The following is a 10514-nucleotide window of genomic DNA, read 5'->3' as shown; positions in this document are numbered from 1 at the left end:
ATACAGCCACCAAGCCTTGAATCTTAGAATCATTTATGTTTCCAACTGATTGAAAATACAAAGCAATTATTTTGTGATACGCAACAAACAAGTCTTTTTTAAATTTTTTTTCAACACTTTATTCCATTGCTTCATTTTAGGGTATATATTGCCCCAAAATTAAATTTAAGCCTTAGATTAAAAAGTCCAGTCTAGATGAACCAGTGTACTGGTGGTATCCATGTTACAAAGGCATGAATTATCAAGTAGAAGTCGGCTTCCCTGTCTGATATCACAGAGGTTTGACTACCTACAGGCAGGGGCAGTTAGCTGCAACAGCTAGCCTTAAATTCACAGGAATAGCCAGGCCAACTGTCCAGAATATTCCCCAGCATCAGAAATATCTCATAGAGATACCAATACCTTATTAGGACAAGTAAATTAAAATGTCACAGAAAGTAACAATTTGGAAGCAGATGGTTTATGACAGTATCAATGCCCACGGCCATTCTCTTAATACAAGAAATTTTGAAATTAAAACAAACTTAAAATTTAAAATACAGAATAAAATCATCTAAGGTCATACCTAAAATGTGTCTCATTCCCATTTTGGACGACAGGAAAATGTCATTTCCACTAGTCACACAACAATATTTTTGTAAAACTGACAACCAAAAAGAGCAATGTTTGAAAGGAAGGTAAAGAGAATTCTCAGTTGTAAAATCAAAAGACTTGACATCACATGTCACACATGAATAGACTTGTCCTGCCAAGAAGTCTGTCAAATAAGCGGCAGCAGATTTCATTAGTCTTGGAATTAAATTGTGGACTAGGACACACTCTTACATCTTTTTTGTTGGGAATTCTTAAAAACTAAAATCAGTACACTGTTAACAAGCATGCGGACTTGTGATTTGAAAAGTTAATGCGTGACATGCAGACTGTCAAAACATGAGGAAAAGATCTCACACTGAAGAAAGGAAAGCCAGCGAGCCAACAGTAAATGTCTGGTTTCGTGTTTCAAACCGATCCAGGGACTGGCTCATCATGTACCAGCATCCTTTGTTTTGCATTGCTTTACCATGAGGAAATGCATAATATAAAACTTTGACCAAGATCATGAAGTGTTTTCTAATCTCAGGGATGTGGAAATACTAGTGCTGCCATCTGGGGACAAACTCTGTGGCTAATGGGTTAAGGCTCTGAGAGGTGTGACCTTCCCTGCAAGTAGAAAATGTAAAACACAATGAATGACAATACCTTTGCAATGGCATGTAATTGTGACTTAACTTCAGTTTCAACATTTACTGCACAAAAACACACAAGCATATACAGATATAAAACAGGTAAGACCAGCTCTTCACAATAAGTAGGTTAGAAAGTAGTAGTCGCAGGCCCAAAAGTAAATCAACCATTAGTGTGGTTGAGTTTTTTGTAGTATTTTTGGAGATATAATGCTATGAAGCCAAATATTAATTCTTGCTACAAGAAAATTGGTCAAATTTCTGTAAATCATTGCCTGACAACATTCACTTCCGAAAGCTTCCTTCGAGAGCAGAGATAGACATTATCTCACTTCTATAACAATACATCACACTGACATTTCTGTAACTGACAGTTCAACATGGCTACAACAATGCCCTTCAGTCAAAAGTGCAACAAGGGTGATAACATAACCCCGGGAAAACACAAAAATACTGCTGTGTAACCTGTGAAGTAATTTCCAATACCTGCTAGGGGATGGGACACTTTGGGACTGGTGTCCATGTTGAGCGCCTGAAACTACAGCTGAATATTGTGGGGAACTATTGTTAGAGTTGGCAGAAGCAGCCACAGAGGAGTATGACCTAGCTGAGCTGTTGGACTCTGTGCCTTCAGCATTCTGTTCACCCACTTCTGCTTCCTGTATATATACAAATGCATGTACATGAACATTAATCAGAATGGCATAAGAAAATGAGAATGGTTAATGAGAAACAAAATGGTTAATGAGAATCAGTTTTATTTTCTGACTTGTGGTAAGTAATTAAATCATTGACAATGTTCATACACATACGCTATACAAATTGTAGTTGATTTATAGTCAATGTCATCAAATTTAATGTTGGTGGTGAAGGTTTTGTGCTATCAAAGTTAAAATATTAAAACACAAATAAGTTACATTTGATGACAATTAAACCAGATTCACACAAATGACGGTGTACATAAGTGAGCTGTTACTGGACAACTGAACTGTCATATCCAATATCTGAGAACATTACTGGTGCATTGAGGGTAGATACTGGCTAATGATCCAAAAAAGTTCATATTTCTCAACATAGCAGTGGGGCCAGAGGAAAAAGACATCAGGATTACGTTACCTTGTCTTTGAAGCAACCCATGACTATTTCAAGACGTCTTAATTCCTTTGCAGCTAATGCATTCTGAAAATAAATTAGGAGCTTCAATGCATGTGTAGCTGCTCTTATGACTTATACATGATCACATATTTAAACAAGGTATGCCTGAGGATTTCTATTTCGGGACTCGAATACATCATGAATCAATTAAATATGTTTTGCATACATATTTGAAAATGAATTAGGATAGAAGGTCATGTTTTCCGGCACTTTTCTGTGATGTGCAGCAAAACATAAGTATTCAACAATATGGTGGAAACACGTCCTGAACTGTCACTCAAAAACATGAATGAGACGATTCGTAATCAATGTTGCTTTAAGTACATCAACTAGATAACACACATTGGTTACATATGTTCAATCTTTCTGTTGTGTCATGCCACAACAGGCTTTCCCGTGAATGAAATGAAAAGTAAGCATCCATTATTCACAAACAATCTACATAAACATACGGTAATGCTTATTAGTTTTTGTTCTCATATTTCTTTAAAATTTGAACAAAAAATAGATTTGCATAATACCAAGCCAGCATGTTTGGTTATTAGAAGAAAAATACGGAAAATTCAGTTTGAATGGCTTGAACAGAAAATTTATGATCATTTTCCAGTATAATCTCTTTAAAGAATATTAGAACTCTTATCTAGCCATGGGCAAGCTGCTGCTCCTGTAAGTGAACTAATGAACATGAAGTTACATGTTCAGGAGACCAATAAAAAACCAACCAATACATAAGTTACGATGCTCTGCCACCCAATTTGACAAGCCTCTACTCTGAAGACGAAATCCCTTCTTCCTTCATCAGTAAGAAAGCATGCTTATGTCCCAGCAGTTTTAGAGACACTGCAGTCACAAGACCAATGAAGTCAACTAAAATCGTGCATATGGGAAGCACAAGGCCAGATATCCTGACTAACACTTAATCAGGGGACCTGTGGTTTCAAGGAATTTGGTCCATCATTTTCGATACATCTCCACAGATACAACCACAGCTAATTATCTATACTCACCTCGGGATCTTTCTGTATCCAGTCAGTGGCCAGGTTGTGGGCATCATGAAAACTCCCTTGAAAACACAACACCTTTATCTTCTTCCACAAAGCCTTTTCATTCACTTCGTCATCTTTTAAAACTGAAATAAAAAGAATATGGTCTCAATACACATGAAGATTTGATAAATTTATGACTGAAATGATTTGAACTTATAACAAAACTTAGAAGTATTTTTGATACAAAGAAGTCAGAATTACAGCTACAGTGGACTATCCCAACACCGGCACCTTAATTAGCTGAAATCATGTTAAAACCGACAACATTTCATGATCTGTTTTCTGCTCCATTTGATAGTAATGTTATTTGCCTTCAGTAAACCAACTCTTGTCTATTCTGAACACTGACAGTGGTTTGTAGTACAAACATTTCCAGTGTGTGTTAATCTGTCTTGTCTAATCCGACACAGTGTGTCACACGACGTCCGACGGAGTCCGAATTTGGCTTCAACTTGCCACCTCTCCAGGTGACTGAAGATCAGTGGGAAGGGAGATAATCTGCTTATGTGAACTCTTGCCTACTTCAGCAAGCGGTGATCACCTGTCTTGATACTGTACCATACCTCCTGCGGAGATCAGAGTTTAGTCACTCTGTGAGTGAAAGATGGGTTTGACACCAAGTAGCTCAGTGGCTGAATAAAAATGCCTCAAACAGTTGCCGTCACAATTTTCCATGCTAATGCCCTGACAACATCCGACAATGGCCATTAGACCAACAAAGCGTCGCTGTGTGGAAAGGAACTTGAGTGACAAAGTTCAATTTTTGTAAAGCAATTATGCGTGTGTACTAAAGTTAAGCACAGATCAGCTTCTTTCCATAGTTTGTTGCTATGCATCACTGTGCTTTTTAACAAGTTTATTTAAACGTATATGTATGCACAATACACATGTTGTTGTTGTAGGCTACTTGCCCATATTTAATACACAGACATCTTGTCCAAAGCGACATTTTTGTTCGGGCCCGAGTACGGTTGGTTTACAGAGAGTCTACTGTACAAATACATGTAATGGCCTTCGTGGGCATCAGCTTGTAACTCCAACAAAAATTCTCAGCGTCTTGAAAACATAAATCCACAACTAGTGCCATCCGTAAACTCAAACATAAGCATGGATCTAAATTGCCATTGGCAGGAACACGGCATCTCAACCCAACAATGCAACATAGCTGTTACACTCCATCCTTATCTGATTGCTAGTCAATCATTACCAAAGTATGAAAACTTTAGAGGGCTACAGTCCAGCTTGTTTTATTTGTAGAGCTATGCTGATTAGTTGTTCAGGCTGACATCTACAAGGTAAACAGAGACCCTCAACTTGATCAATCATAAAATCAACGCCAGTCTGTTAAGGTAACCCTATTAAAAATGTGAATGTCACTACCTTGACACATCCTGAACTTGTGCCTACACTATCACCCTCCCTTCTGCAACATACTTAAAACAGAATTGCAACAGGGCATAAAAAGAGCACTTGTTTTAGAATGATTTTTTTTTTTTTTTTGATTGGTGTTTTACGCCGTACTCAAGGATATTTCACTTATACGACGGCGGCCAGCATTATGGTGGGTGGAAACCGGGCACAGCCCGGGGGAAACCCACGACCATCCGCAGGTTGCTGGCAGACCTTCCCACTTACGGCCGGAGAGGAAGCCAGCATGAGCTGGACTTGAACTCACAGCGACCGCATTGGTGAGAGGCTCCTGGGTCATTACGCTGCGCTAGCGCGCTAACCGACTGAGCCACGGAGGCCCCTGTTTTAGAATGAGGCAGATGTTTCAGTATTTTTATGAGCAGAGCATGACAATCACAAAAGAATATTCAAGTTCTTGTTCACATACTTTCATCACAGTCTCCCAAGGCTTCTGCATACAGTGACTGAAATTAAAAGAAAAAATAATCAAGATTTGCAAGAAATCCGCAGCAGTGATTTAAATTATGAATGATAAATGAATATTTCCACATGAGCAGAGTAGCGTGATTAATAATGCTTAATTGTAGGTTGTAGGTTCACACCAATGGATACAACCTGGTGATTCTGTTTCAACTAATTGTTATTCATTAACAGGCTCGTTTCCATGGAGGATTTTTGTAGACATAGTAGAATGTACAACTACGTTAGGTTATATTTCCTTCACACTGCTTTATCCAAAAATTTGCCTGAATGAACATTTCAATTTTCACACTGATGAAACTTAGCTCCCTTCACATTGCAATGAACTATTTTGCTCATACCTGTTTAAGGTAGCAGGAAGCTCTGTTCAGAAGCAGGTTGGTTCTGTCATTCTGTTCCTTGGCCACCTCAAGGCATTGAGTGTAGACATCAGCAGCTTCCGCATACTTCTGATGCTGAAAGAACTCTGCAGCACGACCTTCTAACTGTCTATCCATTTCCTGAATCATGCAGAGTATTTGTCATTGGCCATAAATATAAATGTCCTGCAAAGAGCAACTCAAAATTCTTACGAGCCATTCTTAACTAGAAAATCACTGTTAAAACGAACAGGGAATCTAAGAAACAGCTACCCCTAGCAAGTCTCAAAAGTCTTTATAATAAAACATTTGTTAAACATTTTACGAGTACTATGGCATAATTTAAGTCAACAGTTTTGTGCTAGCATTTTCAGGTCCCGTACAGAGGGGACGAACATGTCACAATATAACCACATTCCTGTCCAGCCGATACTTTTGAGAGAGTGAAGCTGAACCTCTCCTGACTTCGTAAAAAAACATGTATACTGAGAAATCTGTTTTCATTTTCCTAAATTTCCTTTGTTTTAATTTAACTTTGTGAGATTTAGAGGATTCTTCCTTCGTGTGAAGGATCAAATATTTATTCAGTTTTCCACACATCATTCAATGTACATGCTTGACTAAAAGTATGAAGAGTGTAAGCACCCAAGTTGAAGTGAGCCTCAGCCCAGCTTTGCCCTAATTTACAGTTCAAAACATTCATACATTAGGAAGAGAGTGAAAATCATGTTGTGTTGCATGAAGATTAAAAGATGGAACATATCAGTTTTGTCCTTGTATGTGAACTTCCCTGTATCCATTTAGGAATACACCTGCCCTTCCTAGGGCCACTACCATTGTTTCCACTTCACAACAATGTATCAGTAAACAGATACAGTTTCTATCCAAAGTTTTCTCAGCATCCCTAGCAAAGAGTTTTGACTGGGAGAAAAGGCATCCACACACCTGACTAACCGTTTTAAATTTTGGCATCTACCTAACAGTATCTTTCTATGCCAACAGAATGGGCACATATGGGGGCTTCTGATACATGTGAAATGAGAGTAACACAATGGTGGCTGCCAACATAAAAGTGGCTCTTCATGGTGTTCTTTTGATAGCAAAGGAATTAATTTAATTCACAATACAGAAACTAGGGGATTTACATAAGTGGGCTACACGAAGAACCTCAGCTGTGGCTTGAGCGACTTGTCCTTGAAGGTATAGGCCTGTGTCCAAGATTTGTCAGCGTTTCGCCCTGGTAATAACCAGAGCCACACAATTCTCAACGTTTCAGGTTCGAGTGATTAAGTGTGTTCTAAAAGTACAGCGTGGCCAAAAGAATTGGATCACGGAAAATTCTGTATCTTGCCGTCAAAAGACGCTGACAGCTGCTATGTTTACAAAATTTCCTTGAACATCCTACAATGATTATCTCACAAAATGAGTAATTAATTTGAAATCTCAACTCATAATGGAAACACATGGACACTGTTTAACCTGGCAAAGTGAAATGAGGCCAGCTTTGCTCAACAGCAAGAGTTAGTCAAAAAATTGGCTGTGATCTTTTAATATTGGGTAAGGTCTAGTTCACAGCCGAGAAGCTATTCATAGTAAAATATGTATTTTGGAACAGAGCTTTCCGCTCAAGACAAATCTTTTTGTGTCAGGCACAGTGAACTTGTGTCTAATTTGACTTTTGGCTTAAATTAAAACCCTGCATTCACGCATGCAATTCACCTGATTTTGCCCATGCTGCAAGGCACCGTTACAATACAGGGATTTTACTATGGGTGTCTTTTTGGCTTTCAACTAGACCTTTCTCAATATTAAAAATTCACAACCCATTTTTTGCCTGGGTGATCGAGTGATCAGGATTTTAACAGTGTCGTTTCTTAGGACTTTAGACAGTCGAGTAAGTGGACAAGCATGGGAGGTTAGTAATCAACTTCCAAAACTTTACTACATGTCCTACTGGGGAGCAAGCCATGGCTATGGGAGAGCCACTCCAAACATAATACAGCGAACAGTCCTTGGAGGCTTCTATAAAATCTAGATTTTCTTTTCACGTTGTTAGCGTAAGTAACACACTAGTCAAAATTTTCTGACTAGAACTTGCAGCAAACATTGTGATAAGCCTGACATCGTGCTGCAGTTCTAGTCAGAAGTCACTCCATTTAAAAAAAATTTTCAAACAACCTTGCTAACGCTAAATTACCAGACATATTTTGGTGTTTCACCTACATTCAAGCACTTACAGTCATCCTCTCCTACCCCACAGTTAGCTTTTCACCTGGTAAGCTCATCTGAACAATATTTTGACGAACAGAGTATTCATCACTTCTTCTCTGGTCACGCCTTCACCTGTACCTGCCATTATGGGCAGTTGTAAAGACTAGGGTCATATTTATGTGACTTTCTACGTCAACACTTATATCAATTCATTCATACTACCCTGAATGAGGCTGGCCAAATATGGAGAGCCTTTTCAGATGTAGTCAAAGTGAAAACAGCATGTGACACCTGCACATGCGCATTCATTCCTTACCATGTTTATCTGTCCTACAGACATCTAAAACCACGTTCTAGCCCATCAACTCGAGCGGTGTAGTGGTATAAGCAACTGGTTATGGGCCCGATGTACTGTCTGACGGGAGTTTGAATCCAGAGCATTTCACAACAAAGTAAAGCCTTTCAAAAATGTATAAACCGCGAATAATACACCGCAGACATCTCATATAAGACAGTGACACATTGGCAGAAATTAGAATGATAAACATCTTATTTACGCTGTTTTTCTTTGTATGCAAAGTGAACATCTCCCTAATCAATTTTAACCCATGAAAAATCACTAAAAGTATGTGACCGTGGGATAAAAAAAATGACACCACAATGCCTTTACAACTCCTCCATTTGGTGAGTATGAACGTCACATGCATCATACCGACTGAAGCTCTTAATGATGTTAAATGAAGCAACTTCTTACTAGAATTGAGGCATGCCGTCAGGCTGGCTTATTACAGAAGTTCTAGTCAGAAAATTCGGACTAGTAACACGCCTGAAATGTTTACAGGTTATATCTTACATACTGTTAAACCCCTCGTAAGTTATGTTTGAGAAACCTAGGCCTACATCTGACCAAAGTCTGGAAACCTGCAACAACACCATGAGCACGTTTATGTCCGAAGCAGATTGTAGAAACAATGGAGTTTTGTTCCGTCATTAAATGACACAAAAATGCATTCCCCAAGGGAGAAAAGCAAGTGATTTTACAGCGACCTGTAACAATCCCAAGAACTACAACAATATGAACAACAATATGAACAACTGCTAAAACTGCATGCGCTTCAGTTCATTACCGACGCCAGTCAGTAATTCCACATCAGTCCGCTCACCGTATCATTTTAAGCGGACCGAGTTGTCGACATCATTATTGTGCTAACATTTATTTCCAACTCAACAGTGAAGACTAAAAACTGTTGTGAAATATGTGTACCCTTTTTACTAGCCACAGTTTACCACTACCAAAACTGTAATTACACCTAAAACAAGAAACACTTACAAATGTTTTCTCAGCCTGCCGAAATTTTCCACGCCATGAAATAAACCACGCAGTTCAACACGAAATCACGTTGCGCACGAGAATGTGAATTGTTCGGCACAGTTCGTATATTTCCGCTAAACTCCGCTGCACGTAGCGCAAAGTGAGTTGTCTGACCATGGAGGTCTGACGAAGCAAACATTTGTGATATCTAGATAGATGAGTGTTACATTTTTTTTTGCCACGTTCAAAGTTAAGTCTATGCCTTTGTTGCCAACATCATCTACTTACTGATGTATTTCCTTACACAAACGAAAGCTATATTTGGCATACCGACACGATAGAGAATACAGTTCGGCACACGCGTGTTCACTTTTCACTTGCATGCATCTAGTCACAACCTCGAGCAGTCATTGGGTGCGGCAGAATAGCCAAAATCTGGGTTCGTTGTTTTCACATCCTGTTAATATAAATGTCGGACTTGGTTTTTGGAATTGAACTGAATTGAATGTTTATTCACTATACGTGAATATATGTATAATGAAGTATCTCGTAAATGGCGGCAATACAGTCCGAGGGACTTGTCCTTTCCCTGATTCATTATTATCAAAAAATAATAATACATGCTTGGTGAGGAGCGATAATTTGTGAACAGTTGTATTAACAAAAAAAAAAATTGACTTGAAAAAAAAAACTCACATAGAAGCGTAACACTATAAACACCTAAGTTAACAACACAATGGTATGAATAATATTGTGTGTGACACCTTCTGTCTCGTAGCTTGTATGACCAATGTGGATCAAATATTTTTAATTAAAAAATCTTTTAACCTGGATTTGAATAAAGACGTGATTTGGATACCTTTGAGGTTTGGAGGAAATCTATTCCACTTCCTTGGGGCTGATGAAATGTGTTGATAGATTCGAAATTAGAAAAGGCACATGGAGATTGAAAGAATATGATCTGTTTGGGTAACTGTGAACGTCAGATTGAATTTTGAACAGCTGTATAAATTTGTGAGGAAGAGAGAGTGATTGGTGAATGAATATATGTGCGAGTTGCAAGCATGAGTATCTGTGTATTTGTGCAAGTCGGAGGATTTTGAGGCTCTTAAAAATTGGAGCCGCACGATCCAGTTTTTGCGTGAAACTGATGAGGCGGATGATGGGTTTCTGAAGAATTACTAAGGGATGGAGATGACTCATGTATGTGTTTCCCCATAAAACATTTACATAGGAAAGATAAGAGAATATCAGAGAGTAGTACAAAATAAGCAGTATTTTTTTCGTGTTGTTGTTGTTGACATTTGCTCGAATGTGT

The 10514-nt window shown here is 38.5% G+C and overlaps 1 protein-coding gene across 2 annotated transcripts; it reads right to left on the bottom strand.

Moving 5' to 3' along the window:
• Positions 1–119: 119 nt before the first annotated feature.
• On the bottom strand, positions 120–9355 carry LOC135481868 (protein unc-45 homolog B-like). 2 transcript variants are annotated; one of them, XM_064761617.1, is made up of 7 exons: positions 9215–9355; positions 5656–5814; positions 5262–5298; positions 3386–3507; positions 2340–2402; positions 1710–1882; positions 120–1200 (listed from the first exon to the last, which is right to left on the bottom strand). In XM_064761617.1, exons 2-7 carry the CDS (start codon positions 5809–5811, stop codon positions 1134–1136), a joined length of 618 nt encoding a protein of 205 aa, XP_064617687.1. In that variant the 5' UTR covers positions 5812–5814; positions 9215–9355; the 3' UTR covers positions 120–1133. The 2 variants fall into 2 exon arrangements, with proteins under 2 accessions (XP_064617687.1, XP_064617686.1); XM_064761616.1 differs by having other exon boundaries at positions 5656–5859; positions 9215–9278.
• Between the last annotated feature and the right edge of the window lie 1159 nt (positions 9356–10514).

Source organism: Liolophura sinensis, chromosome 1, assembly GCF_032854445.1.
Source record: "Liolophura sinensis isolate JHLJ2023 chromosome 1, CUHK_Ljap_v2, whole genome shotgun sequence".
NCBI classification, from domain to species: Eukaryota; Metazoa; Mollusca; class Polyplacophora; order Chitonida; family Chitonidae; genus Liolophura; species Liolophura sinensis.
This window is presented reverse-complemented; position numbering and strand designations above follow the sequence as displayed.